The sequence below is a fragment of the Artemia franciscana genome, chromosome 12, assembly GCF_032884065.1.
Source record: "Artemia franciscana chromosome 12, ASM3288406v1, whole genome shotgun sequence".
Taxonomy (NCBI): domain Eukaryota; kingdom Metazoa; phylum Arthropoda; class Branchiopoda; order Anostraca; family Artemiidae; genus Artemia; species Artemia franciscana.
The window spans coordinates 41,557,118-41,578,683 of record NC_088874.1 but is presented as its reverse complement, the minus strand read 5'-3'; the positions used below and the strand labels follow the sequence as shown (position 1 = coordinate 41,578,683).

General features: G+C 35.8%; 1 protein-coding gene across 3 annotated transcripts in view; it reads left to right on the top strand.

Moving 5' to 3' along the window:
• LOC136034140 (titin homolog) overlaps positions 1-21,566 on the top strand; it is a 166,138-nt gene that overhangs the window by 122,707 nt on the left and 21,865 nt on the right. For 2 of the 3 annotated variants that reach the window (XM_065715316.1, XM_065715317.1), the window contains exons 11-13: positions 1,502-1,573; positions 4,782-4,861; positions 10,132-10,877. In XM_065715316.1, coding sequence (XP_065571388.1) covers positions 1,502-1,573; positions 4,782-4,861; positions 10,132-10,788 — 809 coding nt within the window. In that variant the 3' untranslated portion in view covers positions 10,789-10,877. Of the gene's footprint in view, positions 1-1,501; positions 1,574-4,781; positions 4,862-10,131; positions 10,878-21,566 lie in introns of those variants that run through there. The other variant, XM_065715318.1, reaches the window with a different exon arrangement.

The window sequence follows — 21,566 nt, the reverse complement described above, 5'->3', positions numbered from 1 at the left end:
ACGGCTGTGAATTGTTGTTTTTCTGTTGTCTTGGAAACTCGTCGATACAAGAAATTCAGGCTGCAATTCATTACTCTTTAGAAACTTAAATTTACTCTAGATAAAAGACGAACTTATTGAAACAACATCGATTCGGAAAAGTTGTACAGTTTCGATTTTCTAACGATCGATTTCATTTCCCTCTTAAAAAAATAATTTAGGTACTTACGTATTATAGCAACCACACCCAAGAAGTGAAGTTATGTAAATCTTAATGAAACATACCAAAATATGATAGAAATATCATACTTTAGTAACAATATGATGGAAACTACAATAGAGAATTATGGAAAACAGACCGCCCAGAATGCATTCTATTAAATACCTAACCTAACTACTACTACTAACAACTCACTGCAGTACCAAACCGCCTGGGGGCATCACAGCTACGCACGCTCCTCCTCCGTCCCAATCTATTCAATGCCTTCTTCTTTACATCCTTCCATGAAGTTCCCATCTCCTTTAAATCTTTCTTTATGACATCCTCCCACCCAACCGCGGACGACCTGCTTTCCTTTTAGCCCTAGACGGTTGGCCGAAAAGGGCAATCTTTGGCAATTTCTCATCCACAAAACGTGCCCTAGCAATCTCAACCTTTATCTCATTTAGCCCTAGAAACCGGGATTGATCTACACTTTTCGTACAGCCTACTGTTTGAAATACGGTCAGTCAGCCGGGTACCTAGAATAATCCGTAGGCAATTTCTCTGGAAAACGTCCAGCAAATTTTCATCCGCTTTTCGGATCAGCCATGCTTCAAAGCCATATCTGACCACTGTCATCACTGTAGCTTCCAATTTCAGTGTTACCTAACCAACTCTATATATTAAATATTCAATTAAAATACACCTGCACAGTAGTTTGTCTCACTGAGACAAAGCTAATTATCTCTGGATGTAGACAGAAAACCAGTTTTACTCAGATCAACAACGGTGTGGATCAACCAACTCTATATATTAAATATTCAATTAAAATACACCTGCACAGTAGTTTGTCTCACTGAGACAAAGCTAATTATCTCTGGATGTAGACAGAAAACCAGTTTTACTCAGATCCACAACGGTGTGGCTACTACAACACGTAATTACCAAAATTTATTTCATATCTTTTAAAATATTTAAAAATGGGACTTTTTAGAATATGGATCCTTAAAATCGTATATCTTATCTGAAGTCTGCTTCTCTCTCATTTATCCTTCATTCAGACTGCCACTACTGAGGCTTCAAGGAATTGTTTCTTTCTGTAAAATAGTAAGAATAGTGCGTATGTTAATCTTCGTATATTGGAGGGGTGGCAATGAGGCACCTAATGAGGAGGGGAAAATGCTAAAAGAAAAAGGCTTGAATATTTCTTTAATTTTGAGGCTTCCTTCCTTCCTGACTTCCTTCCCTTTTAATAAGATTTAAAATGGCATTCGATTTTTTTTCAATGATATTAGTATATTTTAATTTCTTTTATTTTAGTTGAGCATCCCAATGAAGAAGGAGAAGGAACTTTACCAATGGATGCAGATGTTGGAATAGAAAATGATTCAGGTACGCCTCTTCACTCTTAAAAACTTGACTTTTACACATTAGTGTTCGTTTTCTATTTCCAGTTGAATAAACTTAATAAAAAAAATTGTTCATGAACTACCCGCGTTGAGCTGCCCGCGTTCCTTTATTCTACTTAGTCCAATAACTTACAGAATAATCGTAATTAGTGTGTTCTGATGAATTCGATTAGACCATCAAAATTATTATTTTTTTTTTACAAAAAAAATCAAAAATCTTGGAACCCCATAGAACCTTTGAAACTAACCCGAATATTGTTATCTTATCCTGATAATTTCCATCAGAAAACCGAAAAATTTCCATCTGTTAAAGGACAAATTGTAGCTTATTGATCTCTGAAGCAGTAATCAGCACGTTATTAAATGTAAGATATTACAATTCTTGTATATAACAATCTAACAATTTAGGTATTACAGTTTTTTATATTTAACAGATTTGCTGATATGTATCAGCAGGTTATTTGTTAAGATAGATAGGTTTATTGAAAAATAAAATTCAACAATAAGTCTTAACAATAAAAACAAACAGATTTCCATTGCCCCTCCTCCCTGGGAAAGTAATTTGGCCAAGAATATTGGGGAAAAGAAAAAACAGACTTAAAAAGAAAATGACGAATAATTATCGTCACAACCAAATACCAACCACACAACAACCAAATACCTGCTGAAAACCAAGCCAGGACAAAGTGCCATACGTAGTAAACAATACGATCAAGCGTTTCCAACATGAGCCAGAGACATTCACCGCATAAAACATACAATTCAAATGAAAGATTGTCCAGAAATGAACAAATAATACAATTATTTGGAAGGTACTGAGCAAAAAATACAAAATTTCACATTTTTGCAGATAGGAGCTTGAAACCTCTACAACAGGGATCTCTGATACGCTGAATCTGATGGTGTGACTTTCATTAAGTGTCTATGACTTTTAGGAGCTCTTTTTCTCTTTTTTCGAAAGTAAGGCAAATTTTCTCAGGCTCATAACTTTCGATGGTAAGACTAAACTTAATGAAACTTGTTTATTTAATATCAGCATAAAAATTCGATTCTTTTGATGTATTTATTGGTATCAAAATTCCGTATTTTAAAGTTTCGGTTACTATTGAGCTGGGTCGCTCCTTACTACTATTCTTTACCACGAACTGTTTGATAGTTAAAAATTCTCCCTTCACCATCCAAAAAAAAATTAAAATAATTCAACTTTGGATTGTGCCACATTTTGCGCTAACAGGACAAAAAAAACCTTTTCCACATGCTGACTAACGATCTCCTGGTTCTCTGCCTTCGATCGGGAGTATAATGCGTGGTTGGGGGCAAATCATTCGACGCTTCCGGTTTTCTAGCCCCAGATTTCTGCAGGTGCTCATTTAAAAGTGGTTCGACTCTGGCTGAGCTTACAGAGTCACAACACTGACTCCCGTTTCGAACCAAATAAAATGTGTCGCCAGGACTCGAACCCCTGTGACAAAGGATCTCACTGACAAAGGATTACAAGCTAGCGTGCTAATCAATCGGCTAGGACGGTTCAAAAAGGCTACATTGTTGTAAAACAGAAAAAGGCTACCTATATATTAGCCTATTGTACCGCTCCCTACCTGGAGAGACTGTCCAAGGTATGATTTTATAGATTAGGACTTTACGAGACGAACGAATTCAATTTATTCTTACCAGAATCAACATTTTGCGCCAAATTTTTCAGTCTTGTCCCCAACCACCAAAAGATAATATTTCAATGGCTTTTCTCAACAAACATAGCGATTGGTATGTCTGGTTCCTGGGTATTCTTCTTGATGATAATATTTCCATCAAATATTATATTAATGTAATTAAAATGAAGATATCAAAGAATCTTGGAATTCTTATGAAGCTGAAACATATTATTACTCAGTCGATGCTAAAATCTTGCTTCATTCTATAATTCATGCTTACACATCTTATTGCCCTGCTATATCTGCTATAATGCTATGTTGTCATCATGTATCTCATTCTATAATCCATACTCATACTTCTTGTTGCCCTGCTATATCTGCTATGATGTCATTATGCATCTCATTCTATAATTCATTCTTACACTTCTTATTGCCCTGCTATATCTGCTATGATATTATGTTGTCATCATGTATCTCATTCTATAATCCATACTCATACTTCTTGTTGCCCTGCTATATCTGCTATGATGTCATTATGCATCTCATTCTATAATTCATTCTTACACTTCTTATTGCCCTGCTGTATCTGCTATGATGCTATGTGTCATCATGCATCATACTATGATGTCAGCTCTATCTCCTTCTTTTCTGATAGCGTGCTCTTTACGCTAAAGTTTTTTATTGTTTCAAAAGTAGAACTATGACAAAGAATCAAGTTTTTTTATTGTTTAAAAAAAGAAGATCTGTAACAAAGAGTTAAACTTTAGCGTAAAGAGCGGGGCGTTGAGGAGGGACAGTCCCATTTATATATGGAATAATTACTGTTCGTTTTAACTTTTAATGTCGCTCCTTACTTTTAATTTTAAAAAAAAACTTTTTTTATTCAATTTGTACAAAGAGATAAGGCTTTTAAATAGTTGTACCGTATTTAATTTATCTAACCTCGGTTCTTTTTTCTTTTGCACTACTCACTCTGTTCGTTTTTTTTTTTTTTTTTTTTTTTTTTTAATGCAAAAAGTATGATTCAGTTTATTTAATCAGTGTTTTTGGCCATGTTTTGGCTTCTCTTTTACGAAATACTTCATGTTCGAAGTTGCTGAAGAACTTTTATTATCAAAACATCCAAAAAAACGATTCACGCACCAGACCTGGATTATTTGGATTGTTTTGTGGTTGGGGGAGGGAGGTACTTTTGATTGTTCTTCCAAAGGGATTAAGCTTGTAAATGGTTGTAATAAATTTACTTAACTATCCTTGGCTCTTTTCCTTCTTGCCCACTACTCACTTTGCTTTATTTTTCTGTTTTTAAATCAAAAAATATAATTTGATTTATATAGGATGTTTTTGCTAATGTTTTGATTTCTATGAAAAATGAAAAATTTCTATTATTGAAGCCAAAAAGACGATAAAAAAGATTTTATACATCTTGTTTTTGAGTTGTTCTTTGTTTTTTGTTTTTTTTTTTTCAATTTTGCCTTTTGTGTTAAAAATTTAATGACTTATTTTGAACAAATTTGACATCTAATGCTTTTTTTTCAGTTTTTACCGATATTGAAGACAGTAATGATGGAGAAAATGAACCTGATTTGGATAGGATAAATGAAGAAGAAGTGGAAGAGGTAAAATGATTTCCTTTTCCTCATAAATTGGGCTCATGCGCAGGAAAATATTTGGGGAAAGGGACATAAAAAATCTGACAAATTATATGAAACATGCTCTAAATTAGTACCTGGAGAAATCTGCGGGAGGTAAACAGGAAGGGTGTACGAAAACACATGATGGCTGGCGCCCCAGCCCCCCGTTGTACTTCCTGGCTGAAGGGCCAAGAAACGGAGATCAGCACCGCCGGTAGGGACGGTATAGTCCAATGCCGTGTTCTTTACCTTAGCCTCTCGATCTGCCTACAGACGCGTTACAAATATCCTGATTAGATCCATGGGGCAGTTTTGTAAGTGCAACACCTGCAGACAGGGGAGGATGTAGTGATGGGAGAATCACTCAAGAAATTTAGGACAATTGGAGCCTAAAGGATTTGAGCATTAAAGCCAGCCTTCTTCAAGGAAAATTTGTCGGATCCTCTTGATGAATGTCGGACCTTTCCCTCTATTACCGTAGCTATGAATACGAAAAAATCTTGATATCTATGAAGATTTACTCTGAAGGAAAGGGTTGAGTACTTAAACAAAGTCCCGATTTTCAGGAATCACGTAAACTAAGGCATAAATTGAAAGATTCTTCCTTCATCCCCTCTGCGTTCCGCTTTGGTTGTAACCATATTCCAAGCTTTTTTTTCTTGGGAGGGGGGGCTAATGGTTTTGATTTTTTCAAGATTTCGGAAACATTAAAAATTTTCACAACTTTGAATTTCTTGAAAAGCGTACGTTCTTTGTTTTTGCTTTTCATGAAACATTTCAGAAACGTTGGAGATTGACATTTCTTTTAAGATGCGCAATTATGACTTTCGTTTATTCTAATTTCATATAAAATGACCAAGTATGTTCATTTTGTTCATCATAATTCCAAGAAATGTAGCTAGTCATTGAAGATAAAACGATTGTATCGTTCGTCGTCTATTCATTAAAAGAAGCTACAAATATTTTTATGCGTAATTAAGTTTCTTTAGCCGGTCAAAATTTATGCGGCATTTATGTCAACAACAACAAAAAAACAATCTAATTTCCACCTAATTTATTGGCTCGGAAATGGGCTGCAGCCAGAAAAGTCTTCTGGGAGGGGGGGATTAACCGTTTTAGGGTGGGCAGAGACAACCTAAATGGTTCTATTGCAGATGTACCTATGTCTTGTGATCAACTGATGTATTATGCAAACCGTAAGCTATATTGAGGAAACTACAATTTTGAAAATATTTTATATCTGCAACAAATTGAGAAAAGGTAGTTTTTCGGCACAAGGGGGTCTAGGTTGACAAAAAAAATATTTTTGGCAGAAAGTACTTTTGTTTCTTTTTACACAAAATAAAATGTTGAGTTTTCGTGACTTATTAGAAATTTCACCGATTACTTCATCCTCAGTCAAGCTTGGTATTCAGCGGGGGGGGGGGTACTGGGTTTGACCCCCTCCCCGAAATATTTGTCCAACTTGTAAAAAAGTGGCAAATATGCATACAAACAATTTTTTAACCCCCACCACCATCCTCCCTCGCAGAAATCTATAATACATCCTTGTCCTCAGTGACCTTGATTTGTTCGTGTATTTTTACCTTTGTGAGACCATTAGCCGTTCTTCCGAGGTTTGGATCCTCAAGCAGGTCTTTGGCAACTTCAATGAAGAAGATGGCCTTTCAGACGTATAAGTAATGACTAGAGCTGTTGCTAATATATAAAGTAGCGAATTTACAACGGGAAAGAGCCCAGCATCGCAATACTACAAAATCTCTATGGTATTCTTGTTTTTTTATGGGTTTTCTATTCAAAATTTGTCGCTACGGAATTATCTCACCCTACACCCCTTATAGTTTAAAGGTTGTAAAATCCCGCCAGCTTGTAATTCTTGAAGCGTTTTGATTCTTCCATTCTTCAAGGCTGGCTCGTAATGGACGGTGGAATAGTTATAGTATGTTCTGGAGTGATTCAAATTTTTTTTGGAAAAGGTGGGATAGAGTTTTTAAGGAAAAGAAAAAATACTTACCTCCTGAGGTATTCATTAACTGAGACGGATTAAACGTTGTTTTTCTCCCTTCTATTTTTGATTCAAACAGTGGAGCGTCTGGAATGCAAGAGCTCAAAACATATCGCCTGTGTCAAGAACTTGGGATTTCTGTGAGATTCTTGTGAATTTCAAGGTTTTTTTAGGTTCTTCAGTCACTCTTTAAGTGTAAACTAAATATTAAAAATACAACTATAATTCAATGCAGATATGTACGAAGGGTTGTTAAACAGCTATAAAAGATAGAGTGAAAAGATAGAAAAGATAAAAGATAGATCTGGAAAGCAATCTGGAAATATAGATCCAGTAGATCTGGAAAGACAGAAAAGATGAAAGATAGATCTGGAAAGCAAATTGGAATAAATCTTAAATATGTCAACATATAAAAATCTAAGCCTAAATTTCACGCAAACGACTAGCAGGTGCTTTTCTGTATAACAAGGGCTGTCTATATAAGTGTGCTTGATTTTTTTTGGGGGGGGGAATCTTGGAATTTCTCCGTGTTTTCCTAAATATTTTTCGAAAGTTAGGTTTAGAATTCTTCTGAACATCTCCGCGTGCAACCATGCACACCCACCGTAGTAGTATACGACCCCGTAACCCACGGTTTGTACCGTCCAGATTACGCACCTATTTTTAAATGGAAGGGTGATCTACAGTATTATTGGTATGGCCGACTTAGCAATTAGAGGTAGTAGATCGGTCATGGTTGCCACCCCTAGTGATTTATCGTTATTTCTAGTGATTATATTGCCTAAACAGAAAATCACTAGAATTTTGTGATTTTTTCACAAAGTGGCAACCCTGGATCAGTCTTTTCAGAGAAATTGAGTTGCCTAGATCCGCGCATCTTCTACAAGTTTGCAGGAGCCGCAAAGCCAAGTTCTATAGTCTCTTCCGTACTGAAAAATATTAGACTGTTTTTGCAAAAAAATATCGGAATATATTTCTGGTCCTAAGGCTTTTAAAAATGTTCAAATATGTTTTCAATTATAAGACGTATATTAAACTCTTTCCTTTCCTTGGTGAGTTAATTTGAGTCCTGTGTGGAATAGTCAAGAGTTATTCAGATTAGAATAAGGACTTTGCAGGACGATAAGAATACACATTCAAACAAATAATATTCCTTCGATTTAATCAGTTCTAATTGTACATATTTAAAAGTACATATTTTAACTTTTACGTATTTTTAATATGTAATTTTAAAATGTAAAAATATGTAATCTTAATATCCAAATTTTACAAGCTTTTGGAACTTTCTTTTTGACTCTCCTATTTTCTTCCTTGGTCTCCTTTTCTCTCTTTTGTGCTATGTAAATTCCCTCACAAGTTTGAAGCTATTCATTCTTTTACTCTAATTCTTTTCTTTTGCATTCTGTTTTTATATAGTTTTTTACTAGACAGGCACTTTTATTGTTTGATATCTGTAAGTTACGTGTATTGTAATATGTGGAACAGGGTCGTTAAGCTTCAGAGTGCGTAAAACTTGATTAAGTATCAGTTTAATCGAATTCGAATCAAATTCTGGCGCAAATAAGAACTTCACTGACTTAGGCTATCGGGGATAAAAAAAAAAGCGTATTATTTTGGAGACATGTGTACTAGAATGTATTATCGATACTTGACGTAATAGTGATTACATTATTTTTTTTATAGCTTTGTTTAAATTTCACATCTAGATTTATATAAAGTTTCATGTCGCTGTGAGGAATGCGATTTTTTTGACAAGCCTACTCGTATGACTGGTACCGAAAGGACAAGACACTTATATTATTGTTTTCATTAGTTTCAGATGTATCTCTTCACTGAGCCAGAATTATGCTAGTATTGAGACTATTTCTTAGAGAATAATATAGACTCGAAATGGGAATTTTTTTTTCCATTTTCGCATGTTTTGATGATCTTTTCAATATACTTTTCAACCTAAAAATATATAAAGCAACTTTCGCAATATAATTTGGTTTATGGATTACGCTTATTCTCAGCTAATAACCAATTTATGGTGAAGCACAAAACCCTTTGGACAGCAGAAAAAAAACATAGCGAAAGCATTCACAGCGAACGTAAACCTTTACTTCTTGAATTGTTGTATTAGCAACAAGCATTAAGGTGTCACACCTTACACCTTCAACTCCTACTACTCTAAAGACGAACCCAATTCTCTTTATCTGGAAATTTTTTAAGTTGGTCTAAATTCATTTCTTATAAAAGATTATACACTTTTCAATCGTTACTGGTCCTGTTAATGGATCACATCTTATGGATTCGGGTTGTTCATGGCCTGTGATCCGTATTTACGATGGCCCCATCTTCAGCCCATTGTTCAGTATCTAATGACCGCAAATTTTCTCCTTTTTGTTTTCTTGAAAATTGATCTGATGATCCTATGTTTGCACTGTATTTGGATCTAATGGAAAGGATTGTTTCCAACGTTTATAATACGAATCTCTCCCTCCATTCTCCCGCTGTCTATGTGGTCTCTTTTTATTATCTATATGGTCTGTTGCTTATAACCTTACTTGCATATAACTTTTCGGGGACAGATGATTAGCAATTCATTTGTGCCCTCATATGGAACCCTCCTAGAGACTTCAGGTCTCTTTTTTTAAATAACAAAAAACACATAGAAGCCACATCGTTCTGCCCCCAAAGGGGGGTACTTTGATTTTGGCGCGATTTCCTGTTCCCTCTTTGATGTTTCTTTTCTTAAGGGGATTGGGAGGAACTTAATTCAGGGGGTAGCGATATGGTTGACCACCCAGAGGTTTCAAGACTTGTCCAAACCATCTAAGCCTTCTGCATTTCATGGTGGTCGAAAACTGAAACTTGTGGATTCAAATTTCTGTTAAGGTAAAGGTTAAGAATACGGCATTAGACTTTACAGTCCCTACCGGTGGTGCTGATCTCTGTTTCTTGGCCCTTCAGCCAGGAAGTGCAATGGGGGGTTGGGGGCCAATCATCTTGTGCTTTCGCATACCCTTCATGTTTACTTTCCCCAGATTTCTCTTGGTACCCATTTAGAGCTGGGTCGACTCTGACTGAGCTTACAGAGTCACACCACTGACCCCCGTCCCAAACTAAATATATGGGTACATCAGGATTCGAGCCCTTGCCCTCTCAGACAAAGGATCCTGAAACCAGCGCACCAATCCACTCACCCAGGACGGCTTTCTGTTAGGTCGCCTTCTGATAACAAATTACTACCTTTAAATTTTATTTTCAGGATCGAACAGAAAATATAGCTGCCACTGTGTCCAATAAGTCGCTTTTTGGTGCTGCTCAACGAGTCCGCTCTGCTGTAACTACGAACCAGGTCATAGATACGCCTGGTCCAAGTCGACTCTCCCGAAACGTTGCAATTGGTAAGCCAAACGTCAGCATTCAAAACGTCTTCAACAGATTAACTCCAAAGAAGAGACAACAACGAGGCAGACGTTTGAGAAAAACTGGATCAAAAAATGCTAATGATTTTGTGTATAATCGAGCTTTTATCACCAAACTTGCTAAATTCTTTACACAAACTGCTATCAGCAAGGAATCTGTTGATGTTCTTCATGCAGCCTCAAATCGAATATTCAATAATCTGATGGAGGATGTGCAGTCTTTTATGGATGAAAAAGGGGAAGGTGCATTTCAAGATTGGACTCATGTCTATGAGTTTTTGAGGCGACAAGATATTGTTGCCGATTATCAGCAATATTGTGGTCTCATACATCGCCATCTAGATTATCAAAAAAGTAGGCTACTAATTCCTTCCGTCGTAGATGGCGTTACTGTTCCAAAGTATGATCCGAAAATTATTGAAAATATTGATGTAACATTGAATGAAACTCGGGGGAGAAGAGTGCAAACTTCACTTGATGAAAGTGAAGATGATTGACTTGGGCTGTCCGATTTTGTGCTTTTCTTACTTTTCTTAAGTCAATTGATTGTTAAACATGTAAATAAAGAAAATACCACTGCAGAAAACTCATTTTAACACCAAACTGCCATTGTAGCATATAGACAAAAACAATATATATATATAACAGGCATGCACTCAGAGAGGAGGGCTTGGGGCACTTGCCTATTCCCCCATAACCCATATAGTCTTAGGATTATCCCATAGTTCCTTGCACTTCCTATATTAATTGGATGGGTTTTTTTCAATGTTAGGCTAACTAAAAAGGAAAATAAACTAATTTAAAACATCAGCAATGCTGTAAATTACAAATTATTTTACCGTTATAATGTTACCATTATAATTACCATATTTTACCACTATAAAAAAAGTTTTACCATTATTATTTTACCATAACAAATTATTTACCATTATAATGGTAATTCCAAGTCAATCAACGCACTGGTATTGACTAGAGCGAAGTGTCTCTCATTTTGTTTGTTAGACTACATTATATTGAAAGGGTAGTCGTAGAAACATGCCAGGGAACTTAAATGATCTGGAATCGAAAGTTCTGTGCCTGTTTAAGACCTTAAAATGATTGGAGGGCACCTTGACCCTCCTTCAGCTTCAAATGTGTCCCTTTGTGCCTTCCTTTACTACATTTTTGTCGGATTAAAATAGTCATCCCAGTTATATGCAATATCACGGAAACACTATGATGACCGAGTTTAAAAATTCAGGGGGTGTCTGGGGGAGGACAAGGAAACTTAAAATGTTGTTTTTCTAAATAAAAAAAATATTCGCAAAATGATTTTTTTCGGTTTTAGAGCCATAAAATGGTGTCTTTTCTATTTTTATTTTTTACGGTTGATTTTATTTGAAAGAAACAATTGCATCTCCTCTGTCTCATTTTATCTTTTGTTTACTTAAATTATTGGCAGAAAAAATTATTCAAAGAATTTTATTATTATTTTTATTATTAAAAATAATTAATTTTATTATCAATTTTGTCATTAAATTAAAGCAGAATCTTTAATTATTAACGTTTTGTTTCCTCATTAGCTTCACTTGAAATATTTTCCCCAGAACATCTGTAGCTTCTCAGCACTAACTGCGAAGGGAAAATTATTTTTGATTTTTGATTTACTTCCTCTCATTTTGATTTTTTTTTTTCTCATTTGATCATTTTTGATTTACTTCCTCTCATTTTGTTTTTGATTTACTTCCTTTGAAACGTTCGTCATAAACACCATCTTAATTGGGTTGGCGCTACTTTTGCAACGGAAAAAAAAACCGTGGCACAGCATCAGTTCAATTGCTTTCAGGGATGTCACGGATAGGAACCCTCCCAATATTTTCACCCAGTAAAATAGTGGCGCGGAGTGCTGTTGTTTTATTGTATCAGTTTTTTCTCTCTTCTGTAAATGGACTGATGGAAATAAATGACATAAAATTAATAAAAGAATGTCAGTCTTGGTCGGTAGGAAACAAAGAAGTATTTTTAATAGCAACATCATTCAAGTCACTCACTAAAATGACAAACAAGGCGGTAAATCTCTTCCCCCACTAGCACCATATCAGTATGTCTTAGCGGATGCAGTAGCTTGTCTTAATTGGTGAATGGTATGATTAAAAATCCTTAATTTTCGAGCAGCATTGGTATTAAGGTGATTAGGGCTAATTACGCTTAACCACAACACCAGCGGAGTTTTTGTTCGGTTTAGTACGTGCTTATAGATTCGGAATGCCTATTGCCAGGGCCGGATTTAAAGCTTTGACGCCTCTAGACCCAGGCATTTCTGCAAGGTTTTCGGGAAAACCCCAAAAATTTAGGGATAGTGGAAGTACTGAACAGATCGTAACTGATGGGCCAAAGTAATGAAAGAGAGATTTAATACCAAACTCTCAGCTGTCATTCTTGAGAGACACCTGATGGTTTATAAGTGGCCACAGAATTACTGTGTCGTTTTCAAATTACTTTTCTCTGAATAAGCTGCATGGCGGTGGAGTGCACCTGACACTTTGACGATAAATCACATCAGTCCAGTTTTTGTTTAGAAAAATATCACTCAGTGATAATTTGTTGCGCCCCCTGGCATTGTGTGCCCCTAGGCCCGGGCTTAGTGGGCCTTTTGGTAAGCCTAGTCTGCCTACTGGTGAGATGCCTCTTCTTTACGATGAAATCTGCTCTCTGCAATTTGTGTATGAAATTCATAAGGGGTAGAATCCTGAATGTCCCTTATTACTTTAAAGCTTTTAAACCTACTTAGGGATATAGAAGACGAAAATGGAAACTGATGCTTCAGCTTTGCCCCCCCCCCCTCCTGTCCCAATATTTAAACATTTAGTCCAAATTATATAGTCTCCATGAAGCTTTGCGTACGTCTCTCTTTTCTTCAAATAGATATAATGGCAAAGAAGCTACGTTAACTAAATAAAAAAAAAAACAGAAAAACGCATAGAAAATATTTATATGGACTATATTTTCACATTAGCCCGTGGAGTGGGGGGCTAGGTAGTGTGAAGTGCTTCTAAGAATGACGTAAATGAGTATTTTAATATTTTCTGAATTTTATAGTGTTTCGTTCTGGGGATGAGTGATTGTAAACTAATACCCAATCATTAAGAAAAATAAGTGAGTGATTCCCAGCTCATCAAGCCCTAATTTTTTTAGTAGGCTGTGCATCACTTTAGCATTTGGAGGATAACCCCTCTCTCCATCCAGTTTGGGCCGTCTTTTGAATAGAACCAGGGAATTATTTTGGCAATGATTAGCAGCATTAATTAAAAAGATGTGACGTAACAGTTTTGTCAAACCGGTATTTATAACAACATGTTTTTTTTTACTGAAAAGTTTCTTTTATCTTTTTAACTGTCATTTTTGGAAATGCAATTAGAATTCGGAGCTGCTGATTTCAAAATTTCTATTATCTTATCTTGGATTGCAAAGAAATCTCTTCTTGTACAAACATCTGTTCGTTGATAGACCCTGAAGCCGCACCAAAATGAAATTCAGCGGCGGCGGACATAATTATTCCGGCGATGGCACGCCGCCGGTGGCGCAAAAGTTGTTGGTGGCTCACCGCCGAAAAATTATCGCCGTCGGGCCGTCTTTTTTTTACACAGCCAATTTTCAGAAAACTTAGCATGTCGTTCTTTAAGAACAGTGTGTTTACCAAGAAAAGCTTTTATATAAAAGAGGCAACATCTTATAACGAAAAGCATATACATTATTAAATTTTTTTAAATCTGGCTTTTTTTAATTTCAAATTTTGATTGAAATTAAGTTTTAGGTTCCCTATTTTGTCAATTTTCAGGCAGTTTAAGGAGCCAGAATAAAAATTCAAAACACTTAGCTAGAAATAAACTGTCACTTTCTTTTAAAGCTTTGACAAGCTTGTAGTTATCTATGTAGTTTACTATGATAACTACTATGATACTATGTACTTACTTTACTATGCTTTACTTTACTATTACTTTACTATGATAACTATGTAGTTACTATGTAGTTAAAAATAAGTTTGTTTACTCTATGTGGGGCCAACATAGAACTTAGCAGCAAAGAGCATGGAGCTTAGGAGCACCCCTCAATACTGCACCCCTAAAAATCTTTTCTGCTACAGCACTTGTTGCCGCCAACGATACAACTTTTCTTGCCAAAGCTGGAGTCCATGGCAGCTGTTTAAAAAAAAAAATTCCAGAAGGCAAATGGTTGAATTGATTGTACCAACTAAGGCAGGATCTTTTGATCGCCTGGTATGGGCTGACAAGCCCCAATATAAATCTACTTGACATCGAATCACATCATCGTTTTCATCCTGTTCTTCACATCATGATTTTCATCCTATTCTGCATTGTCATTCTGACACATCATTTGATCGAGCAGCCTCGTTTTTTTTTCCATGTATAATCAAGAAGAGATTTTCAGTTGCTGCTCAATATTGTGGCTGATTATCAGCAGTATTGTGGTCTCATACATTGTCATCTAGATTATCATAAATGTAGATTACTAATTCTTTTAGTTATAGATGGCGCCATTGTTCCAAAATAAGATCCGACAATCATTGATCTTTTGATTGCCTGGTATGGGCTGCCAAGCCCCAATATAAATCTATTTGGCATCGAGTCACATCATCGTTTTCATCCTATTCTTCACATCATCATTTTCATCATTCATTCTGTTCATATCATTCTGCATTGTCATTCTGACACATTATTTGATCGAGCAGCCTCGTTTTTTCCATGTATAGTCATGAAGAGATTTTCAGTTGCTTCTCTTCTGAGAAAACCCACTACCCATATTCACCCAACTGATTTGGGTAGCTGATCTACTGACAACAACAGAGATTGCAACCTCCTCTTCAGGCTTTTCGAGGGTCCTCTGTTCTTCATACAAAAGAATTTCTACTGTACTAAAATGCTCACTACAAGTTGAAGTGGAGGGACCTGGACCACCAGCATTAGAGGCTTATGAACAAGAATTCGCTTCTTGTCAGTTACCCATCAAGAAAGTTTTGACACTCATCAGTTTCATTTATTTTTAACGTATTTTTCATTATGTTTTAACATTTATTTCATTGTTTTTATTTTTTATTTATTTTCAATTTCATTTATTTGATTTATTATAATTTCATTTATTAATTTTAACGTTTCGAAGTCCAAAAGTACGGCTGCCACCATGAGATCATCCCTTGGAAAGCGAAAGTCAAACTTGTTTTTCACATTTTCTTTCAAAAGCAAAATACAGCTACTATCATTAAGCTGCTCCTCAAGGTGACCTTTTAGGAGGACCCGCCAGAGCAGAACAACATTTAGGGTGGGAAAGAATTCTCCCTCCGTAGTTTCGACAGTAGTAGACAAAAATTAGTAGTAGTGAGCAAAGTTCTGACATCACTTCATATTCCTCATCATCTAGAACAAGGTCAGGTTTCCCATTTTTACACAAAATATTTGCCAGAGGGCCTTTGTATTGAATAATACTTTGCACCATACTATATTTTGCGTTCCATCTTGTGGTCCGATCCCATTCTAAGAACCTGCATTGTTCAGATCTTGGTAACATAGGAGGCAGATCATCAGAAATCTGCACAATTGAGCATCAGCATCAAGAACCTCATCTAAATCACAAAATCTTTTAAGGGCCTTTTTATAGAATAGTACTTTGCATCATACTATATGTTGCATTCCATCCTGTGGGCAAATCCCATTCTAGGGGCCTGCGTTGTTCATTTCTTGATAACATAGGAGGCAGATCATCAACAATCTGCACAATTGAGCATCGGCATCAAGAACCTCATCTAAATCACAAAATCTTTTAAGGGCCTTTTTATAAAATAATCCTGTGCATCATACTATATTTTACGTTCCATCTTGTGGTCCCATCCCATTCTAAGAACCTGCATTGTTCATATCTTGGTAACATAGGAGGCAGATGATCAGCAATCTGCACAATTGAGCATCGGCATCAAGAACCTCATATAAATCACAAAATCTTTTAAGGGCCTTTTTATAAAATAATACTGTGCATCATACTATATTTTACGTTCCATCTTGTAGTCCGATTCCATTCTAAGAACCTGCATTGTTCATATCTTGGTAACATAGGAGGCAGATCATCAGCAGTCTGCACAATTGAGCATCAGCATCAAGAACCTCATCTAAATCATAAAATCTTTTAAGGGCCTTTTTATAGAATAATACTTGGCATCATACTATATATTGCATTCCATCCTGTGGGCAAATCCCATTCTAAGAACCTGCATTGTTCATATCTTGGTGACATAGGAGGCAGATCATCAGCAATCTGCACAATTGAGCATCAGCATCAAGTACCTCATCCTAATCACAAAATCTTTTAAGGACCTTTTTATAGAATAATACTTTGCATCATACTATATGTTGCATTCCATCCTCTGGGTAAATCCTATTCTAAGAACCTGCATTGTTCATATCTTGGTAACATAGGAGCCAGATCATCAGCAATCTGCACAATTGAGCATCAGCGTCAAGAACCTCATCTAAATCATAAAATTGTTTAAGGGCCTTTTTATAGAATAATACTTTGCATCATACTATATATTGCATTCCATCTTGTGGTCCGATCCCATTCTAAGAACCGGCATTGTTCATATCTTGGTAACATAGGAGCCAGATCATCAGCAATCTGCACAATTGAGCATCAGCATCAAGAACCTCATCCTAATCACAAAATCTTTTACGGGCCTTTTTATAGAATAATACTTTGCATCATACTATATGTTGCATTCCATCCTCTGGGTAAATCCTATTCTCAGAACCTGCATTGTTCATATCTTGGTAACATAGGAGGCAGATCATCAGCAATCTGCACAATTGAGCATCAGCATCAAGAACCTCATCCTAATCACAAAATCTTTTAAGGGCCTTTTTATAGAATAATACTTTGCATCATACTATATGTTGCATTCCATCCTCTGGGTAAATCCTATTCTAAGAACCTGCATTGTTCATATCTTGGTAACATAGGAGCCAGATCATCAGCAATCTGCACAATTGAGCATCAACGTCAAGAACCTCATCTAAATCATAAAATCTTTTAAGGGCCTTTTTATAGAATAATACTTTGCATCATACTATATGTTGCATTCCATCCTCTGGGTAAATCCTATTCTAAGAACCTGCATTGTTCATATCTTGGTAACATAGGAGGCAGATCATCAGCAATCTGCATAATTGAGCATCAGCATCAAGAACCTCATCTAAATCACAGAATCTTTTAAGGAACTCGTTTATATTTTAAATTTGAATTTTTTCGAGAAGGCTGTTAGGAAGACAAAGAATTTGTATATGAGTTTAGTTCTTCCACTTTGTACATGCATCCATTTACATGTTTATATAAAAAAATGGGCGTGGGGTTTACTTAAAATATATTCCCACATTGCCTTCAGACCTTTGAAGAATATCTGCATTTTTTGCATAGGGTAAAATATTTATAAATAAGGTATTCGAGGAATATCATGGCTAGTCGAAGCTCATTTAATTAGAAAATATTACATGGTAGCAAAGAGGACAGAAACAAGTGAATGATAATTTAAAGTCGATATTTGACAAGTAGATTAAAAAAATTTTGAGAAGATTCAAAATTTTCGCATGTACCATTAGACAGTCGATTTTGCGTTATATTTGCCTCTCAATAATCTCAGAAAATAATTCGTTGCTTAAAATTTTCTGGTCGGCGCGCTGAAGCCTTTTCGGTGGTTGGGCGCTATGAGATTTTCGGCGGTATGCCACCGATTTTCGGTGTGGCTTCGGGGACTATTCGCTGATAACAACCAAAAAACCGGAATAGCTGTTTTTATGGCACTTGGTATTTACCAAGTGACATATAGCGATCGCAATTTCTGTCTGCCGGCTCCAAAAAACCTCAATAAAATTAACGGTCGTAAATATTCGAACGTTATCTTTAACATTTAAAAAAATCGTTTACATTTTAGTAATCCAATTGCTAATTTTTCGGGGAGATTTTGGAAACCCCAATATTCCTTCAGCGGAATCCTAGAAAATTTTGGGATTGTTTAAGCGCTGAGAAGACTATCTACGACTGTGATTAAACCCCAAATGTTTTTATTAAGCCTTTAACTCTTAAGTTTTAATTACAAAGGTTGTTTTTAAGTTATCCAAGGCCGTATCTATGGGGGGGGGGTAGGGCGTTTGAACCCCTACGAAAACTTGTCCTGCTCGTAAAAATGTTACAAAAATAAATATAAAGAAATTTTTTATGAAGTTTCTTTGTAAACTCCCCTCCCCTCGAGAAAATCCTTTGGTACCCCCTCCCGAAAAATATTCTGGATACGGTTTGAAATTACTCTAACTAGTGAGACTGTCTATGGGAAGTTTAACTTCCCTATTGACTCTAGAAAACGGGGCAACTGTGTTTGCTTCCTGAAACCTTGGTACGCTTCTACTGTAGCAATTTAAAGGTGGCAGTCCTCAGCACCATCTCTCCAATGTTGGACCATCTATTAGTTATCAAGATGCTAAGAAGGTCCTGTTCGCTTTTTACTACTTTATTTAGTTTTTTTTAATGTGTTTTATTCCATTTTCTTACTCACACAAATAGTTAGAAAGCTGATTTTTTATTATATCGAAATGGTTTTGGCGGCATCTTGAATGTCTCTAATAATATCACTTGTAAAAATATCTAGTTGTAAGGGTTTATGCTCCCTATTAAGCAAGCACAAAAGTATGCGATTTTGCGGCAAGCCTACAGCTGTAACTTGTACTAATAGGACACGATGCTTATGAAATTAAATAAAAAACAAGTTTTTTTAACTGAAAGTAATTAATGAGATTAAAACTTAAAACGAACAGAAATTATTCCGTATATAAAAGGGGTTGTCCTTTCCTCAACCTCCCGCTCTGTATGCTAAAGTTTTTTATGGTTTTAAAAAGTAGAGTTGTGACCAAGAGTCAAACTTTAGCGTAAAGAGCAGGGCGTTGAGGAGGGGACAGCCCGTTTCATATATGGAATAGTTTCTGTTCGTCACTTAAAAAGGGCACTAGAACTTTTAATCTCTGTTAGAATAAGTCCTCTCGCGAAATTCTAGGACCACTGGGTCGATACTATCACCCCTGGAAAAAAACATAAACACGCATTCGTGATCTTCTTCTGGCAAAAAAATAAAAAATTCCACATTTTTGCAGAAAGGAGCTTGAAACCTCTACAGTTGGGTTCTCTGATACGCTGAATCTAAGGGTGTGATTTTCATCTGAATCTGAATCTAAGGGTGTTAAGATTCTATGACTTTTATAGGGTGTTTCCCATTTTTTTTGAAAATAAGGTAAAATTTCCCATGATCGTAAGCTTAGATAAGTAAGACTAAGAGCATAAACATTTGATTCTTTTGACGTATCTATTGGTATCAAAATTCCATTTTTTAGAGTTTCAATTACTATTGAGCCGGATCGCTCCTTGCTACAGTTCGTTGCCAAAAACTGTTTGACAAAGGGTACACAACTCGTATGTCTTTGGATTTACTAGCAATAGTAAATTTACTAATTTACTTAATAGTTACTAATTTACGAATAGTAAATTTACTATTCATTGATAAAGCAAGAATTATGATGTTACTTCTGCCTTTTTCTTAAGGAATCATCTTAACTTGCTCAAAATAGCCAAATTTTCTAATTTTCGTATATTTCTGGCGTATCTCCAACCTATTTCTCAATCTAAAAAAATAGAAGCAATTTTAAAAAAGATAATTCAAGTTGAATCATAGTTATTTTCTCGATAGCAAAATTGTATTCTTACGTCGTAACAAGCCCGTATCCAAAGAGGGGGGTTTTTGGTTCGACCCCCCCCCCCCAATGTTTTCCCAACCTGTAAAAACGTAACAAAAATAAATATAAAATAATTTTGATGTGTTTTTAAAGGTCTTTTTTTAACCCACTCCCCCCTCCCGAAAAAATCATGGATGCGTTCTTGCATTGCAACATTAAAACTGCAGGGATGGAGAAAAGTAACATATTAAAAACTTGCATTACTACTACTACTACTAATAACTCACCACAGCACCAAGTCGCCTGAGGCCAACACAACTACGCACGCTCTTCCTCCAACCTAATCTATTCAAGGCCTCCCTCTTTACACCCTCTCAGGAAGCTCCCATTTCCTTTAAATCTTAATTTATGACATCCTCCCACCCCAGACGAGGAGGACCTACTTTCCGTGTAGCCCCAGTTGGTTGGCCAAAAAGGACAATCTTCGGCAATCTGTCATCCTTCATCCGCTGAACGTGGCCTAGCCATCTCAACCTTTCCTTCATTATAGCCCTAGAAAGCGGGATCGAATCCCGCTTTCTAGGCTAATACTTTGAAATACGGTCAGTATACTTTTACTGACAATACTTTTGAAATACGGTCAGTCAGCCGGGTACCCAGAACGATCCGTAGGCAATTTCGGAAGAATTAAAATAAACTTCTTGCGTATTTTGCAATTTTAACTTTAAATTTTTACTAATGTCAACTATTTATTCTACGGCTTTTGTGATTCAGGGGTCATTCTTAATGAATTGGGACAAAATTTAAGATTTAGTGTAAAGAGAGAGGTACTGACGAGGGGGCGAATCCTCTCATATGTGTAATACAAACATGAGAATAAAAAATTCTTCACGTAAGTTAATTTTAAAAAACTTAAAAAACTTGTTGAGTACACTCCTAAGGAAGTTTTAGGCATAACCCCCCCCTCAGGGCCCTCTGAATTCTTTCCGCGTTTACTGAAATTCAAGACTCCTGAATACAAATAATTGATAGTTTTTTTTTCCAGTCATGCTATTCACATTTTTTGATATTTAATTAATGGGTTAGATAATCAGGAATTTTATCATTTTACACATTTCCGAAATTATAAAATTTCATTTCCTTTAATCTGATATTAAACAGTTTTGCTACTTAAGTATTGTCGGGGGGGGGGGGATTTCCCAAATTAAAATGAATTCGATTTGAATATCTTTTCACACTCTTTGTATATTTAATTAAAATAAATCAATTAGGTTAGTTAATGTATATGAATTTAGGATTAAAAACAACCTTATTCATTATGGATAAAATTAATGTGGAACGTTTGACGTTTGCAACTAAAAAAAAAAAAAAAAAACATCGAAAAAAAACACGAACTCTTGTTTATCAATTCAGTGCATTATTTTGTTTTTAGATTTATGGACTTGATTCTCCAATGAAGGGGGGTAATTTCTATGGGTGACTTTTTTGCAGAAGGGGAAAGATCTTCAAGGGGGATT